The 18859-nt window shown below is 37.6% G+C and overlaps 2 protein-coding genes across 4 annotated transcripts; both read left to right on the top strand.

Moving 5' to 3' along the window:
• The first annotated feature begins 735 nt into the window (after positions 1–735).
• slc39a7 (solute carrier family 39 member 7) lies at positions 736–6413 on the top strand. 2 transcript variants are annotated; one of them, XM_008422723.3, is made up of 8 exons: positions 736–878; positions 2096–2541; positions 2847–3015; positions 3288–3368; positions 3466–3594; positions 3947–4057; positions 4705–4901; positions 5567–6413. In XM_008422723.3, the coding sequence occupies exons 1-8, from the start codon at positions 809–811 to the stop codon at positions 5819–5821; spliced, it is 1458 nt and encodes a 485-aa protein (XP_008420945.2). In that variant the 5' UTR covers positions 736–808; the 3' UTR covers positions 5822–6413. The 2 variants fall into 2 exon arrangements, with proteins under 2 accessions (XP_008420945.2, XP_008420946.2); XM_008422724.3 differs by lacking the exon at positions 736–878 and adding an exon at positions 953–1149.
• A 2457-nt stretch (positions 6414–8870) lies between these two features.
• On the top strand, positions 8871–18349 carry LOC103472864 (chitin synthase chs-2-like). Of its 2 annotated transcripts, XM_081612933.1 has the most exons (22): positions 8871–9082; positions 9517–9652; positions 9933–10121; positions 10237–11116; positions 11301–11487; positions 11625–11723; positions 11939–12100; positions 12685–12859; positions 12932–13033; positions 13155–13296; positions 13378–13578; positions 14082–14197; positions 14899–15067; positions 15168–15347; positions 15432–15710; positions 15787–15949; positions 16030–16076; positions 16212–16276; positions 16589–16699; positions 16792–17003; positions 17103–17178; positions 17582–18349. In XM_081612933.1, the coding sequence occupies exons 1-22, from the start codon at positions 9060–9062 to the stop codon at positions 17741–17743; spliced, it is 3876 nt and encodes a 1291-aa protein (XP_081469059.1). In that variant the 5' UTR covers positions 8871–9059; the 3' UTR covers positions 17744–18349. The 2 variants fall into 2 exon arrangements, with proteins under 2 accessions (XP_081469059.1, XP_081469058.1); XM_081612932.1 differs by having other exon boundaries at positions 15168–15710.
• Positions 18350–18859: the final 510 nt, after the last annotated feature.

The following is an 18859-nucleotide window of genomic DNA, read 5'->3' as shown; positions in this document are numbered from 1 at the left end:
GACTGACTCTTTTCACCTGTAGCAACTTGGACAGACACTTTGGTGAAGGTCGATCTACTTCTTTATTTATGTATTTGTTTGTTTGTTAATTTAAAATTCTAGTGTTAAATACCTTAAAATATTTCTATATTATTCTGAGATGTATTTCATATTCCTCTCTTTTCAAAAGAGAAAAAAAACACACAACACATTTAGACACCATGGGACAGGGATTAACCAATCATCTTGAGATTTAGGTCGCTCAATCCAACCATCAGAGTCCATGAGAATTTGAAAACATTTACTTTACTTGCTGAAGTTAAATTCCGCTGTTTGAATATATTTCCCTCTCTATAACAATGGGGACAAATTAATACTTTAATTGTTTTTATTCCTCTCACCACGGTCAATATAGATTTGGAAACATTTGCTCTTTATTTGCCAAAGTTACCTGGGAGGAACAAAATTCACCTGTTTGAAATAATGTGTCCACCCTCATGGGAACGAATTAATTAACAAATTCATTCACTGGGCTTATTCCTCTCACCATGGACAACAAATCATGCAGATTTGGAAACATTTGCTCTTTATTTGTCAAAGTTCGGGTGCAAATGAACTTAAAATATGATCTCTGCAGTTGTTCCTGAGATAAGATAAAAACGTGGATAAACTGAACCAGGCCGTTAATTTGTAAGACCTTTTTACTCACATTAAGCAGTTGATAAATTTTCCAACACTCAGCAGATTGTTAATAATACTTTTTAGTCTGCTGTATTCTGCAAACGCGTATTCAACCGCTGTTAAACGGAACTCCATCCTGTCCTTTAGGATGCTCCTGATGTTCATCTCGCGATATTTTGTTTCCTCATTATCCTTTCTTTGTGTTCTTCAAATTACAGGTAAGATAAGTAGACTTAAACTTTCCCGTGTGTTCCTGTAAAGTAATTTTCTACTCTTAGTCATACATATATTTAATTTCTGGTGTGCATCGAATAGAGACGGAAACATGCTTGGAATGAAACGTGTCCCCGCGAGATTTTGAGGAGTTTAGTTGTGCAAATGCCACGTCTGACAAGCAGCATCAACGCAGACGGAACTATCAGCACGTTTACCTCTCAGGACAAAAAGTTATTTAGTGGCAAAACGAGCCGAGATATTGAACACTATTTGGTGAGACTGCAATGATTGTTTTTTTCATTGTATTCCGCACTTTGTAGCGATGCTCAGGTTGCTGCATCAAGCTAGCACATTCACTGGTTATTAGCTTTCTAGCTAGCTCTGCTGCAGGCTCTGTAAACAGCTTGCAGAAACCGGTGGTGATTGTTTGGTGGTCGGATTTTACTGTTTACTGCTAGATGAAAGGTGGTTCTTTTCTAAGGGAATTAAAGAAATTATCTTTAGTCCCACAACAAATAAACAATCACAACACAGAGATTACTACATCAGACTCCAGGCTACCGTCAGTGTTTAAATTAACGTAAAGATTGTATAGGCTTAAGGTATCAGCTGGTTTCGTTATAAGGAGATAAGGTATATTAAAGGTTTCTGAAAGCTGTACACAGATAACCTGTTGTGTTTAAAGCTTAAATCAAAATCGTATGTAGTTTTTGGTTTAAGTTTCTCTTCAAGAGAAGAGAAGAGTTCAGTGTTGATGATTAAACAAATTGTAAAGAAGATGGATGCTACAGTATTTCCCGTCTTAGTCTTTCTATCTCTCTCTGCTACTAAAACCTTGCTGTGCTGTCCAGGCGTAGAAGCTACTAGAACTTGTCATTGATTGCAGTAGAAGATCTGAGTAAGATGTGAGACTGGCAGATCCGACTTGTTCCACATGCTCTTCATGTCACTCTTTGAATATTTTTGCTTTATGCCAGAAGGCCACAGACATCACAGAATACTGTTTCTCTGACTGATCTGTGTCTAGCAGTTATATATGCAAAATGATGTGATTTACTCCTATATTCTGATATCCAAAATTATAATTTGTCTTGGTTGCATTTTTTTCTTTTGCTCATATTGAATTTAATAACACAACATATATGCATAACAGTTGTCAAAAAATAGAGGACCGTCTTTAAGTTTATTATTTTTTTCTCCTCATTTCTCTTTCTCATAGGGTCTAACATGGGCTGTTTACGTCTGCTGACACTGACATTAGCTGCTTCTGCTGCACTGCTGTTAACCTCTCAATCGGCCACTGCCCACAGCCATTCCCATGGTGACCATGGGCACAGTCACCATCACCACGGCCACTCCCACGGGGAGGATGATGGACACTCCCACGGCGCTGAGGTGAAGATGTTCCACGGAGCGAGCAAGTGGAGCGCTGAGGCCAACCTGCCTCTGCACGAAGAGGAGCATCACCATCACGGACACGATCACGGACACGCACACGATCACGGACATGCACACGATCACGGACATGCACACGATCACGGACATGCACACGATCACGGACATGCACACTCCCATGATCACGGACATGGACACGCTCATGGATCAGAGAGAGCAAAGAGAGAAGCAGATGGAGTGAAGCGTGACTTAGTGGAGCTCTGGACTCAGGTACACTCAGAGGAATGTGTTGCTATAATCATAAAAGATAAAATTTTTTATAAATATAGCAACACAGTAAAAATGTTGCTATAGTAACAAAGACGGAAAATCTTCCCTTTAAAAACACATTTTTTAAATTGAAATGACCTAAAATCAAATTTTTTCTGGCTAAAAAACAATCTCGCCACTAAGCTATGGGTATCGATCACTATCTTTGATCATGATCAATTCTACCTTTACAAACTCGGCCACTTCCCCATCATGTAACGTTTCTGAGGAAAGTCTGCCATTGAGTTGATTTTCATTGTCTGCAGGCCATCGGCGCCACCCTGCTGATCAGCGCGGCTCCTTTCCTCATCCTGTTTCTGATCCCAGTCCAGTCCAACAGCGACCAGCACCAGAACCTGCTGAAGGTGCTGCTGAGCTTTGCGTCTGGTGGACTGCTGGGCGATGCCTTCCTGCACCTCATACCACACGCTCTTGGTAGGTTCTCTTCTGCTTTGTTTCATAGCTTATGCAAATTAAAAGTTTTATTCATAATTGTTTACATTTCCACCACATGAAATCATAGTGAAAGTTTTACATAAGAGTAAAAATAAAATAAAGTTTATATTTTGCTGTTTTATTGAATATAACAGCTCAGTCTTTCTGTTCTGTTTCTAAAATCCTTTATTTTACAGATCAGAGCTCCAGACTTTGCGGTTTGACTTCTTAAATTTAATGCCTGTTTCCTTATGTCATTGTGTTCTGCATAGAGCCTCATTCCCATCATGGAGAGGAAGATGAGGAACACGCTCATGCAAGCGAAGAGTCACATGACCACGGTCACTCCCATGGTATTCCTAGGAGCTCTTTTCATTCAGCTGCTATGCAATAAAGTCAGCGATATTCCATATCAATATTTTCCTGTAAACTGAAACTTTTCCAACACAGGAGCCGCCCACGGTCACATGATGTCTGTTGGTCTGTGGGTTCTTGGGGGAATCATCGCCTTCCTGGTTGTTGAAAAGTTTGTGCGTCTGCTGAAGGGGGGACACGGACACGCCCACAGTCACTCTCATGGTGGGAGAGAAATTTCTGAACAGAATCTTTTTTCTTAAGATTAATATTTAAAAATATTTTCAAATGTGTTTCTGCTGCTGATGGTTTCTGGTCCAGTGTGTGGATTCAAAGAAAATACTTATCTAATCAAATGCATTATAGTGTATACAGTTATGAACAATAAGGCACTGATAAAAACAATCTTCAAGTCTGGACACTTTTAGTGAACAGAAAATAAAGATGGCAAGTGTATTTACATCATCTTCCAATATTTGACCACTAGATGTCATCCTGGGCTGGATTACGTCTTTTAGGATAATTGATTCTTACTTTGTGAGGTAAATTATACATTTCCTGGATGTCCAACTTTCAGCTGCTGCCAAAGAAAAGGACAGTGATGGAGAAGAGAAGGAAAAGAAGTCAAAAGAGAAGAAACCAAACAAAGGTGCGAAGGCGGCAGAGCCTGTGGAGAAGAAGGGAACAGGTGAGTGACCTAATTTCCTGGATTTTTCCTGCTACCTTTCTCCCTCTCAGGTTCCCTCAGGACTTAACAAAGGAGCTGCTTTACAGTTTTCCTCTTCGAAATGTGACATTTTCAGAAAGCATGATCAGTTCTCGGCACAAAACATTTTTATAGTCAAACATTACCAAAAATGTTTTTTCTCATGAAAAACAAGCTATGCAATGATAATCTCATAGAACAACTTCATAAGAAAACAATTATAATTCAAAGAAAACATTCTGTGGTTCATCAATTGTTTTTTTTCTCCATGCTCTTTTTTTCTTTTTTTTTTGTTTGGTAAACTAAATCTTACACGGTAAAAAAAAAGTTGCATGTAGAAATCATTTTAATTTGAACTGACATATTACATGTGGTTAAGCAGAATTATTATTAAACATATTCTTATTTGATGTACATAAAAATGCCATTTCTGTTGGGGGTGAAAAAGTCTAAACTTGAGCTACTGTTGCTTGAATTCATGTAAATTTTCAATTCTTACGTTTTTCAGGTGTTGGATGCACCTGAACACGTTTTCAGTCACGACTGATAACGTTTCATGGTGATATATACAAGCTGTCATTAAACATTATTACAGGGTAAAAACAGTTTCTTTGTCTCCATGGAAACAGAAATCAAGGTGTCTGGTTACCTGAACCTAGCAGCCGACTTCACACATAACTTCACCGATGGCCTGGCAATCGGAGCGTCATTCCTGGTCAGTCCAGCTGTTGGCACTATCACCACCCTGACAATCCTGCTTCATGAGGTCCCACATGAGATTGGGGATTTTGCCATTCTTGTCCAGTCTGGCTGCACAAAAAAGAAGGTACATATATTGTACATTATTTTGTCCTTTTTTCTAAAGATGCTGTTTCAGATTGGTTGTATTTACCTAAAAATGTAGAATTTGACACAAACTCCATTAGTGTAAAAACTGGAACATTTTCTAAAATGCAGCAGGTTTGAATATATATTGTATTATTTGCTTCTGCAGAACAGAACAGAAACTCTGTTTGTCAAACTCAGCAGATTCTCTGTGGAATGATTTATGTGCCCTTATTGTGTAACCAGGGTTTCAAGTTGCAATTCCTGGTTCAAGGTTTTTATGTGTTTTCTAAGTAAATCCAAAGTTTTCTGCTTCCATTTACAATGAGCTTAAATTTGATATTAGAATTAGTGAAATATTCTGAAGTTTATTGTTGCAGTTTTAGTTAAAATATAAATATTTCTCTGTTCAAACAGAAAGTTACACAATATTTGAGTATGAAGGTATAAAACGGTGAAGTATGTTTATGATAATGGAAGTAGGTTAATTATGTAACAACTAGGAATTGGTAAAGGTGGTAATTAACCCACATTTCCCAATAGGGACCCAATCATTTAAAACACATATGTACTAATAATTATAATTTTAGGTTTTCTTTAAAATGAGGAAAACAGGAAGTGTGTGTAGGAGATAATGAAGCTGAGTTTCTGTTGTTCCTCTTTCAGGCTATGTGTCTGCAGCTGCTGACCGCAGTGGGAGCTCTGGCCGGGACGGCTTGCTCCCTGCTGGCTGAAGGTGTGGGCGCCACGGCGACCGCCTGGATCCTACCCTTCACAGCTGGCGGGTTTGTTTACATCGCCACGGTGACGGTGCTCCCCGAGCTGCTGGCGGGCCGCTCCAGTTTCGGCCAGTCTCTGATGGAGATTCTGGCGCTGCTGTTTGGAGTCGGCATGATGGTGCTGATCGCAGAGTACGAATGAAGCACTTTTTTATTTTTTTTGGAGCGGACAGGAACTTTTACAGCACAAGAGAAAGAGAACAGAGACACTGACAGGGAAAATACGCAACATTTAAATGAATATTTTTGTGTTTAATGCTTTTTTTTTCTTATCAAATTGAATTTATGTTGTTTTGTTTTTTAACCAGAAGGGTCAATGTTTTCTGGAAGAAAAAAAAAGACATATGGAAAGAGATTAGTGGATAAATCTGATATCAGGATAAGGAGTTCTGCTATACAATGGTCTCTAAATTCACCTTCCACTTATGTTTAAACAACCATCCAACTTTCAGTGACTGCTGCATAAAATGCAGAGCAGCTCCTCAGTACAAGAGAAGAATGTTTGTTCCACGGTGACCTGCAACTATGAAATCCTATTGTTGGATACTGAATGTCAACTTTTTTTTACATTCCATGAAAAATGATGACGATGTTGCTTTTGTTGATGTGGTCAAACTGTGCATCACGTTTTAAATTTGATTTAATTTGCTTGAAGAAATATTTTTCAGTACCTTGTTTTCCTGAGATGAATTTTGCTGGATGTCCCCAAATAAAGACTCATTATTTTCTAAGTATCATCTGATTCTCAATAAATATTTAAATAAAGGGTATATCATTTAAGAGAATTTACATGATGGCACAAAAGTATTTAGAACCTGTTTAATTCAACCATTGGAGGAACAAAAAATCACTAGTAAAGACTCCGAATCCCAGAATGCAAAGCGTTAACCCATTTTCATGCAGCAGTAATCCCTGTGATGTAAAATGCAACAAAACTCTAGGCAGCAACAAGTTCCTCATCTTGGTCCACAGCAGCTGCAGCATTTGGATGAACATGCGTGGATGAACCTCATCACCTCAGTTACAGAGTGAAAGAACGAATCATTGAAGAAACTTTGGATCCAAAATACAGAATACAGTAGTATTTTAAGAATAATCAAATAAATGTACATTCAGTGCAATGTTTTTTTTTAAGCCTAGATTTGCTTTTGAACCCAAAAATGTTCATTCTGACAAATGTAAGAGTTAAGAGATTAGTCCCTAACATTTTAAACACAGTATTTGAAATGTGAAATAATAAACATTCCTGGAGCATTCCTTCTCCAGGAATGCTGGAAGGCCTTCTCCAGGAAATTCTTGTATTCCCATAACAGTAGTGTACAATGATGATCAGGCTGATACATTCACAAAAGGAAGTGAAAGAGGATAACGGGGAAAATCAAAACCTGCCGTTCCTCTTCTGTTTCTTTTAGTTTTACAGTCTGCCACGCCTAAAATCCAGGGGAGAGAAACGGATTATAAAAGGTTTTTGTGAAGGTGTGGAGCTTCTCCTGAAGTGGCTCCTCCTCCTCAGGACCACACATTTCAGTAATACTCTGACATAATTCAGTTTCTCATGACAATAATAGTAACCCATTTCCTTTTGTTTTCTTTTCCGGTGAAAAAAGAACTTGGAGGATATTGTTATGTCATCACTGTTGGTGAAAGTCAGTTCAGAACGTCAGTTCTTCCTGGTTTAGCTTCTCTCATGCCCCGTTCTGTGACGTTAGGTTATCCTGAGTCTTCTTTGTAGTTATGCTGCTACAGCCTTAGGCAAACTGAACACCTTTTCTCTCTTACTTCTCCAATTTGCATTATTTGCTGCTATTTTAATTGTAAACTTTTTGTTTTCTCGGCTGTTTTTCTCCCCATAGAGGCTACACCTGGCCTGCCGTTCTGTTTGCCTGTGATACATTCCTGGAGGAGAGAATTGGCTGAGATAATTTTGCCAGTAACTAAATATTCTCCAATTAACTTATTTTTCTTTGACTTAGAAGGTACTTCTGCATCAGTTCTGCTTCTTTTTTGTGTACATGCTCTGTCATCTCAAACCCCCAGTCGTTCATGGCAGATGGCCCATCAAACTGAAGCAGGTTCTGCTGGAGGTTTCTTCCTGTTTAAGGGAGTTTTTCCTCTCAACTGTTGCTACATGCATTTTTCATGCTAAGTTTGAAGAATTGCTGTAAAGTCAACAACACAACATGAAATATTGTCTAGTGTCACAACTTGCTGGTCCAGAAGGAGCCAATGCTGCAATCCAGTGACTTGATGCATTTCCTTTGATAGAAAACGCTTTAAAATAATTTGAATAATAAATCACCTTAATGAAATGTTTGGTAACTAGGGTTAATTGGAATGTAGGTGTGATTGAGCTGATATGACTTGTTTTGATGACATATGTTGTTAATTCTGTTTTTGAGTTTCCATCATGATGGCTGGAATTAGATAAGGTACCAAATACCAGAAGGTTTTGAACCAGTTCTTTTGTAGAAATAAAAGCCAAAATCTCTGATTACAGAAACAAACCCAAAGCTCTTTATGTGTTTTATGTTTCGTCAGCCAGCATATTGTTGCCTACAAAAGAAAACATCTGATACGCAAAGACGGTAAGCAGGCTGGTGTGCTTTACAGGAAGCATCACACTTCTCCTCTCTTCTAATCCAGCCAAAGCGAATAATGACAGTTTTAAATTGAATAAATACACACCAAAAGCAGGGCATTTTTGTTTGTCAATTTTTCTTCCTCCTTGTGTAATTACTTTGGTATTAAAAAATATTTATAGACTGACATCAATTTTCTACCTGCTGCTTCATTATTACCCATAACAAAGGAAGAAATTATCTGGACTTGTGTATACAGCTAAACTAATTGTATACGTTATATTACCTTCATTATTCCTGACTCAGAAGAAATTGGGTGTTGATACTGTCTAATCATAAAAACCATATTCAAAATTTTGTTTAAATAATCTCTTCATGAACCTCCTGGCAAAACATAAGAAAAACACAATCAGTCACAGTTTAGTGTACTATTTCAATGTCAAACATCCAGCACACATTTTATTACATAAATGAGGATGCAGCATAAATATACATTTTATCAATTAATTCTTATTAGAGAATTACCCATTGTTTACTGAAAAAGTAATTTTTTGAGCTATAAAAACAAACTGTTACGTTGTGTTTTTTGTTTTTTTTGGGAGGGGCATAAAGCGTGGGGAGGAGGTAATCTTCTCCGAATTCATATCACGTATTATGAATTCACTTACCTGAACTTGCTAAGTCTGTTACACACTTTCCAGGCATGCAGGCGGAGCTTAAAGAGTCATACAGGTGGGTCAATAAAGAGCGAGATAAAAACACTCTGGAGCACACAGAGAGCATCCATAAGCAGGAGGAACGATGAAGGGAAACGGAGAGCTCAAGTAAGTAATTTGTAAACTTGCCCTTTATAGATGCTGTGTCTGTAGTCGCAAAAGGCAATATTGATCCAGAAATTTATATGTTAACAAATATAAATTGATATATTTGTCTATCTACAATGTCGTGAAAAAGTATTTGACCTCCTACTGATATCTATTTCCGTTTTTGTTTCTTTTCATTGTCTTCGATTGAATATCAACGAAATACAAAATGCTGTTTTCTTAGGATGATTTAATTTAACGGAAAAATAATATTTATACCAAATTTTCTTCATGAAAAAGTTATCAACCCTTATACCTACATACTACCTTGTGCCACTCTTGACTGAAACAACTTGCACCAAGCATTAATAACATGTTTTTACGTTGCTAGAAGATGCAAAATCGTGTTTTAGAAACCATCCTTATCACGGTTTAACCTCATGTATCTATTCCAGGAGGCCGTGGGACACCTGTCGGGAGGTTCCTGTAATCGAAGACGAGCACACACCTTGGAAGATGATAAAGCTTCTAAAGACCATCGCTCTGTTTGCAGTAGCTCTCATTGTGTTTGGATTAGCAGTATGTAGCAAGGTTAGCTTCATTTTAAAGCTTTAAATTTGACTTTCTAATATGTTTCTGTTACACATACAATCCTATTCTGCTTGATATCATTGTAGAGAGATACAGTAAATATAAATGTAGTCACTGATTGTCATAGGGGGCCTTATTGTCAAAAAGTGCAAATTAAATAAAAGGTTCTTTTTTTGATAAAAGGAAACACAGAACATCCATATTGTTTAGTTTAGATTCAAAGTAGCAAATACAAATTCTCAGCAGTCAGTTGTGGTACCAGTGAACTTTTATTTTCCAGGCTTCTTTCCTTCTCCTCATCACTTTGTCCCATGAAGATACAAAGACCCTCCAAGCTGAGCAGAAACCCGTCGCACTGCTGTGCATTGGCTGCTCTCTCATTGCACCCACTGTTCTTCTGCTGCTGAAAAGCATCTGGAAAGCATGTTACAAAACATCAAAGCTGCCAAGAAAATCATCTGCAGCCCTGGTAAGACAAGATAATATTTATTAGCTGCATCTGATCTGTAACTGATTCTTAAATATTATCTGTTTCCTTGTTTCTGTGACATTTAATTGAATTTAACTTTTTCTTTGTCCCTCAGGTTTTGTTCTTCGAGTTCCTTGTTTCTGTGGGGTTAGCAGTGCTTACCATTGTAGCAATGCCACACCTGGACATTGTGACCAATGTGACCATCCTAAACAGTGTAGCTGTCCTCTCTGCATTCCTGCAAGCAGTCACTCAGTGCACTGCCAAAAAGATGAACATCTTCCTGCTGCCTTCCATCATGGCCTTCCTGTTCATGGTTGTTGGTTACTGTTTGTTCCTGGTCCTGTACATTTTGAAAGACCCCGCCGATGTGAAGACAGCCATCTGGGTGGGTCTTGCTGTTGGTGGGTCAATCTTGGTATCTTTCAACTGGTGGGAGAATTACTTCAGGGTGATCTGTGTGAATAGCAAATCCAACGCCCTCAAAAATCTGTTTGAAGACTTGAGCAAGTGTCAGAACATGCTGCACATCATGTCCAGCGTACTGAGGATTGTGGTCACTGCCTGTGTGCTTGGTGCCTATGTTCCTCTGGCCAAGATGGACTGGGGCATTGTGACCTCCATTCCAAGCAGGGAAACAAGAATTGTAGAAATCATCATTGGGGTCCAGTTGACCTCCTCTGCACTCTGCCATTGGTTTGCTTTGGCAGCCTGTAAGATGCATGCTGTCCGCCGATGCTTCATCCTGCCTTTGTACCTGGCTTCACTGGCTGTGATGGTGCTGTTCATCGTCCCTGTTATTCTGGATTATCAGGACCACCAGTTAAGCTTGAACACAACTGAAAACATCAACTTCACAAGTTACTGCGCTGAAGCTGTGAATGTAAGAAATCAAAGTCTGAGTGGTAACCTGTTCCCACATCTGGTTTTGGATGTTGCCCAAACTCTCTGTTTCCTGGACATGTCCAACACAGCCGACATCGGCTTACTGACAGGTAAAAATATTTCTGTTATATTTCTTGTGCCGCTATGTCAACTGTAATTTCACGTATGGGATGAAAATATAATAAAATGTAATAAAGTTAAGTCTTATCTTATTTTAAAAACGTATATTGGGGTCACTGCAGTTTGTTTTTGCTTTAGTAGTAGTGATTTTCTTTCTTGTTTCTTTCCTATCAGGTGCAGCAGCATCATGGTGGATTGGTCTTGTGCTGGCTACTATCCATATATGGTACTTTAACATCTATCGTATCCAGAAGACACAAGACTTGTTTGTTCGGAGACTCTATGAAGGAGCCTTTATTGAGCAGTCCTTACTCCTCAACACCCGTTTCAACATCGAGGCCAGAAAACGCAAGAAGAAACAGTAAGTTATTGAATGCATGTGTTGTGCTACATCTTCCAGCTTCTTTCTTTTAGACAGAAATTTCAGTTTCAGTTTAAAGTAATAATCACATTACAATGGAAACAGTTTCTCATATTTGCAAATATTTTCATATCAAGGAATAAGGAGAACGCAACCCCTGCTATGTTGTATCTTTGTGCAACAATGTGGCATGAGACATATGAGGAGATGATGAATATCATGGTCTCAATTTTCAGGTGAGTTAAACTCATGCCCACCTTAAGAGTGTGTGTTATTTTAGCAAATACTATCTGAAATTTATATCTATGATTTTATCATAAATAAAATAAGGAAACTCTTTTAAACAAATGTTATATGAAGATTAGTTACAATTTCCAAGTATTATTCTCTAAAAATTCTCCATTTACTTTTTTTTATGAATTCATCCACACTTTGCATTTGTCTCATCAAGACTGGACAAGTACAGACCAAAGACAGAACCTAAGTTTGATGATTTCACCTTTGAAGCCCATATCTACTTTGATGACGCCTTTGAAAATGCCAAAGGAAATCAGAATCGTCAGCTGAACACATATGCAAAGGACCTTGTACAGATAATCACAGAGGTTTATGGGTAAGAACCATGCTTACAGATAGCCTAATGTATAACCTGAGCAGTTTGTCATTGGGTTTGAATAATGATCATGTTTCCCATAGAAATGACTTAATCGGTTGTTTTTGCAATTTTTAGCAAATTGAAAAAGTCAGTCAGTCAGAGATAGTTAACAATACAAGAAATAAAGTTGATCTACAACTATTAAAAAAGACATTAGCTGAATAGAAAACTGACGATGCCCTGGATAGAAAACACATTTTTGAGACCAAATGTGTGAGTTTCTAGCAAATTTGTGTAGATCTTACATGTTCAAATATTATAAAATGCTGGTAATGGAGGCAAGTTTTGATTTCATTATTACTTTGCTGTTCAAATATATCTCAGTGACATTCTGGTTAATGAGATAACTTCTATTACCCACTAGTCTGTATCATCTTACGAAATATAAAATGATACTCTCCTGGCTGGCTCGCCACTCAGCATCACCTCATAACTGAGTGTTCACTCCTAATGACATAAATCTTGTGCCAATTATTTTTACTCCTTAGATGGGAAAATTCCAAGATAAATTATTTATTGCTATCCTTTTTCTATATCATCAGCATCTTCAAGAACCTTAATAAAACATTCTTCGGAGTACAGCAGCAAATTCCAGATCAGTCAATCATAGAGACGCCATATGGAGCTAGACTGGTTGTTGAAATGCCTCATGGGAATAACATTGTAGTTCACTTCAAAGACAAACAGAAAATCCGGAACAAAAAGAGATGGTCTCAGGTAGGTAATAGCAAATGGATCATCTCAACACTTTAATCAAGAACCTTTAGTTTAACTGTTTATTGTCTGCAGGTGATGTATCTTTACTATCTGTTGGGTTGGAAACTCATGACCAAATATCACAGCCGCTGGCAAAAGGGGTGCAATGAAAATGATCTGAGGAAAGAGTTCCAGGTGAGACAGAAGACACTTTCTGGGTATTTGTACAAGCAAGCATGCTAATTTTACTTTCAATGTGTGATCAAAGACAACTATGTTGAATGCATAAAAAAACAAAACTGTGCATTCATTCCAGAGAGAGAAACACAACACCTACGTCTTGGCTTTGGATGGAGACACAGACTTCCAACCAGCTGCTCTGATGCTGCTCATTGATCGTCTGAAAATGTATCCCCGTGTTGGTGCAGCATGTGGCAGAATTCACCCCACTGGATCAGGTTGGGAGCAAACCAGGACTATTTTGCACAAGACAAAGGGCCATGGTGAGGTTATAAACCAGTTGTCTATTTGATCTGCAGGTCCTGCTGTTTGGTTCCAGAAGTTTGAGTACGCTGTCAGTCACTGGCTGCAGAAGACAGCTGAGCATGTCTTTGGCTGTGTACTGTGCAGCCCTGGTTGCTTCAGTCTGTTCAGAGCAGAGGCACTAATGGATGACAACGTGATGAAGAAATACTCAACCAAATCCACAGAACCCAGTCACTACATCCAATATGACCAAGGTACAAGACTGAACACTGACAAATTTTTGGGATAACTGTTTTTTTTAATTATATAATATGATCTAATGACAGCTAATAATTTCACAATAGATCGTTTTTTTTACTATACAGTAGAAATGTTTTTCTCTTTGATTACTCAGGAAAAAGGTTCTAGTTGGAGGTTTTCTGTGGGAACTTTGCTTGTTCTCTACCTGTATGCATATGTTACTTCCCAAGGCTCAAAACATGCATGTTAAGTTAATTGATGTTAAAATGTGTTGGTCACACAGTTCACTGTTTTGCCATATGATGAACTGACAACCTGTCCATTGTGTTCCCCATAGACCACTGTTGTTAGACCTTTTGACCCAAGAGACGCTGTTTGGATAAATGGATGTTGAGAATGGATGGATGAACAGATTTAATTATTCAATAAAGACAAAATTCCTTCTCCATCTTTGTGTTGACTTTCAAGCTTTCTCTCTACTATTCCAGAATCTAAATATACGTTTTGTTTTTTTCAGGTGAGGACCGCTGGCTGTGCACTCTTCTGCTGAAACAAGGCTGGAGAGTGGAATACAATGCAGCATCTGATGCCTACACCAACGCACCACAGGACTTTAAAGAACTGTACAACCAGGTAAGTACATAAACAGTGCAGAACATATTTAATTGAATTATGATTCCAAATGTAATGATTATGATAACCAACAAAATGATCATCACCTACTAATGTTGACTTGGTTGCCTTTAAAATACAAATGCAATACAAGAAATAAGTATTAAATCCTTGGTTTCCTGGGGATTAAGTAATTTGGCCACCACTGATGTAATCTGGTGGTTTAGTTAGCAAAACCTCAAACTCAATGTTAAACTCATTGTGATCTCTAAAAATACACTGCTCAAAAAAATAAAGGGAATACTTAAACAACACAATATAACTCCAAGTAAATCAAACTTCTGTGAAATCAAACTGTCCACTTAGGAAGCAACACTGATTGACCCGACGAGGGTCCCCGTTGTCAATCAGTGTTGCTTCCTAAGTGGACAGTTTGATTTCACAGAAGTTTGATTTACTTGGAGTTATATTGTGTTGTTTAAGTGTTCCCTTTATTTTTTTGAGCAGTATATTTTGTTATACTACTTTTCTGCCAAACAATGGATCTGTGACTGTGACTTGGTTGATGCTCCAGTAAACATCAGTCTTAATTATATTATTTCTCAGTTCTTTTTAAATTTCCGACCAATTTCATTAATTAGATAATTTATGGAATTTAGGTGAATAAAAGATTTTGGAACAAAATAAGTGACACTACAAATGACTACTGCTTTTCTACTTAGCGGAAACGATGGGGCCCTTCCACAATGGCAAACGCTGTGGATCTGCTCGGTTCCACCAACCTGGTTTCCAAGAAGAATCCATCTATTTCTAAACCATTCATGTTCTACCAGCTGTTTGCCATAATTTCAGCCATCCTTGCTCCGGCCACCATCTGTCTCATGGTTGCAGGTAACTGTCGTTATGTCCTCTGAACATGTACAACACTTGTACTAGATTAACATTTAAAAAGCTTGTGGAATTAAAAATATATTGTTTCTGCTGTACCCAGGGAGTCTGTCCTTCCTTTTGGAAATACCTTCTGCTGCTGCTCTGGTCTTAGCTGTGATACCTCCTGCCATTTACTTGGGTCTTTGCTTTAAGCTGAAGGCAGACACTCAGATCACTATTGCAGCAGTGTTGAGTGTCATGTATGCATTCCTTATGATGGCGGTGACAATGTCCATTATTGGTAAGTACACAATTCTATCTAAAAATATATATTTGGGTGCTGTTGTTTTAACTCTAAACATTGGTATTTGTTGTTTTCTGCCAGCCTCAATAATGAAGGAAAAGACCATTCTGACACCCAGCAGCATTTTCATCGTGGCCATGTCAATCATTTACATCGTCACTGCACTGCTGCATCCTCAAGAACTTCCTTTGTTGTTCTATGGCCTACTCTACATCATCTGCATCCCAAGTGCCTACCTCCTGCTCACCATCTACTCCATGGTCAACATGAACAGTGTCTCATGGGGAACCAGAGAAACAAAACCGACTGCAGAGGCCGAAACAACTGCAGCCAACATCCAGCAAACTAAAACACAAAAAGGTAGATTGGTACCACTCTGAATGACTAGAGTTGATCTTTCTGCAAAAAAAACTGAAACTAATTTATACCTTTGCAGCAAAAACTACCTTCAAACAACTCTGCTCCTGGAAGAAATTTAAAAAATCCAACCAGCAAGAAGAAGACAATCAGCACGGCGTGAGACAGGAGATCTCAGAGTCTATACAGCTTGAACCTCAACCCCAGAACAGTATTGTGGATGATTACCCCCAAAACGAAGAGTAGGTTTTAAAGATATGAAAAACAAATAAACTGCAAAGTAGTAAAGCAATGGCTGATACTATTGTTTTTTCTTTTTCAGTTTTCCTTTTAGGGAAGAGGAAACCATTTTTGACTCTCCAGTTCAATGTAAGTGCAAGAATTGTTACTTTTATAGTGCTTTAATACGATAGTACTGCATTATAATACATTAGTAGTTTTTTTTCTCAAACACTTGAGAATATTATTTTTTTAAATAATTTTCTGCGCTGCCCTGTTGCTTAGGTTGGAAAGCAGAAGTGGAGAGTTTGTCCAGTGACATTCAGCTGCAGGTGGATTCTCTCGATGAGGTGATGTCCTTTAGCTTAATAGAGACTTCACTCTTAAAAATACTTGCAGCCATTTATTGAAGTCTTTGTTTTGCTCTCTATATGATAAATAGCACCATTGTTCATCACTTGTTATTCACTTATCTCAACAGTTGAAGGTGATTTACTTGGTTTTAAAGAAAATTTTAATCTGGTGATTCTATATCAGAATTTGGCTGATAAATCCACCAGTAAACTGTATGTAATACTTATGAGATTGTATTCACTCACTGACATCACGCTGAAACCTGCCAGTTAAATATCAACGATGCCATGCTTCATTTGTTGTTGCAGGATGAGGACCAGTTTTGGAAGGAACTTATTGTAAAGTACCTGGAACCTCTGCAGAATGACAAAGAAAAGCAAGAAAAGACTAAAAATGAGCTGCAAGATCTTAGAAACAAAGTAAGTCTGGAGGACTGGAATGTAATGTGTTTGAGATATGCTAGAAAATATATATCTTTTAGGCTAACCTTTGTACGTCTTTCCTAACACAGATCAATTTTTCATTCTTCTTCTTGAATGCCCTGTGGCTGGTGGCAGCCTTCGTCTTTCAAGTCTTCAAAGTCTTTGAAATTCAGATTGACATCGTTGACTTGAACCTCAACGAAACTGGTGGAAAAGTCCAAATTGAGCCAATGAGCCTCATGTTCATCCTGGGCTTTGCTATTTCAGTTTTGCTTCAGTTTATTGGGATGTTGTGCCACAGGTGAACATTGATCAGATTACGCTTTTATCAAATATATTTCCGTAGCTAGACTCAGTTAAAAAGAATCATGTAATATATTTTTTTCTCCTGCACTTTTAGAGTCTTCACCATCATTCATTATGTGGCATTTTTAGAAACGGAGCCAAAACAACAGAAATCCGCTGCAATAAATCAGGTATTGTTTCTGTTTTTTACTCAAACTAAACCTAAATATTGCTCATACTTCTGCTGTGCTGTAACACCATATATACTCCAACTGCCAATTCATAATAAAAATTGATCAGTATTGTCACAGCATGCTTTTGACAATTGTGCAAAAAATTACCTGCTCTAGCTCCAAACGTTTTGCTCAAGTAAAGCATGACAAAGCAATCATAAGTAGAAATGAATGTTGCTTCATTTAAAGGATAGTACTAAATTACATTGGAATCAACAAAGTGAGTAAGACCAGGTTCTTGTCATAATTCTTAAATATTCCCAGTACAACAGTTTTCCTGTTGATGAATTTATTACTTGGTGGATGTGTTAAAAGCTTTGCAGCATTTTTATCCACTGATGTTCCTTTGGTCTCCTTCCAGAATGACTCCATGTCCAACGCAGATTCAAGCTCAGGCTGTTCTTCCTTTGTTGACCTGAGCAACATCATAAAGGATGAAACTGAGTTTGAGTTAAGTGACGGGAGGGACAGCGGTAACAATTCTCCAGAGTTGGACTTTGAGGACGGAACTGAAGAGGTTTAAGTTTTAAACAAGATTGTTTTTTTAACACTTTTGGCACTTTGATGTATTTCATGTTTGATCATTTGAAATGATGCTGCAAAGTGTGACCATCAAGTTGACCTCCATATAAAGTATTTTATTTAATGTTGTGATTTCTTAACTATTTATGACAGTGTTTTTTTGTTTTTTATGTTGTTCCAAATGTTACTGTGTAATGTGCAGACTGAGCCTGGAAGTCAGTGGTTATTTATTTTTAATCAGCTCAATCAATTAATTAAATATCAATAACATTGTTATTAATGTTTATTTTATTCCTTTTATCTGCCATTTTCATTAATTTAATTTCAGTTTATTGCAATTTATAGAAGGTAAAAACTGAAGGCTGAATTGATTTTGAATGTAAATTAATTGAGGTTTTGCTACTGTTGTTAGTTTATCAAGAATGTTTTTCCTATGAATTCTACTGGGATTACTACTTGGATACATACAGGTATTACCTGGAAAATTGTTTTGTTAAAGTGCAAATACTAAATTATTTTAGTTGTTTTTACATTGCTTTGTGTGACCAGGAAATCATACACATTGTTTACAATATTTATTTCCTGTTGTCATTTCAGTGTCTTCTTTTTTCTTTTCAAACTGTTGAAATATGTAAATATAAAATATTCAAAAATATTCATGCACTCTTGCCGGTGTTTTATTTGACAAGAAAACAAAACATAAATGCAGAACAAGAATATCTAGAAAAAAAATTCCAGAAAAGTCTGGTTGACAAAGGTTGATGTTTTTTATTTGAAGGAATCTAAGGGGACATACTGATCTTATTTTTATGGGAAATATGGTGGTTATTACTACCTGTGCATGAGTTAGTTCAGTCATTTTAAATGTTCATTATTTTTAACATTTGAAATCCTCAGGATTTGCGCTGTAAGCTTGAGCGAAAAAAATAGATTTAATCAACTTTCAATATGCAATTTGGCCACTAGATGTCAGGCTAGGCTGGATTATATCTTTTAGAACAGTGGCGCTCCAGATCTGCCACCATGCGACTTTTAGATGCGTTTCTTCTCCAACACACCTGGATCAGATGAATGGCTCGTCAGCAGGTGTGCGCAGAGATGAGTTACTGCTGGTGAG

This window comes from Poecilia reticulata, chromosome 11 (assembly GCF_904066995.2).
Source record: "Poecilia reticulata chromosome 11, P_reticulata-male-v2, whole genome shotgun sequence".
NCBI classification, from domain to species: Eukaryota; Metazoa; Chordata; class Actinopteri; order Cyprinodontiformes; family Poeciliidae; genus Poecilia; species Poecilia reticulata.
Note: the sequence above shows the minus strand (reverse complement) of the source record. Positions and strands in the feature narration are given on the sequence as shown.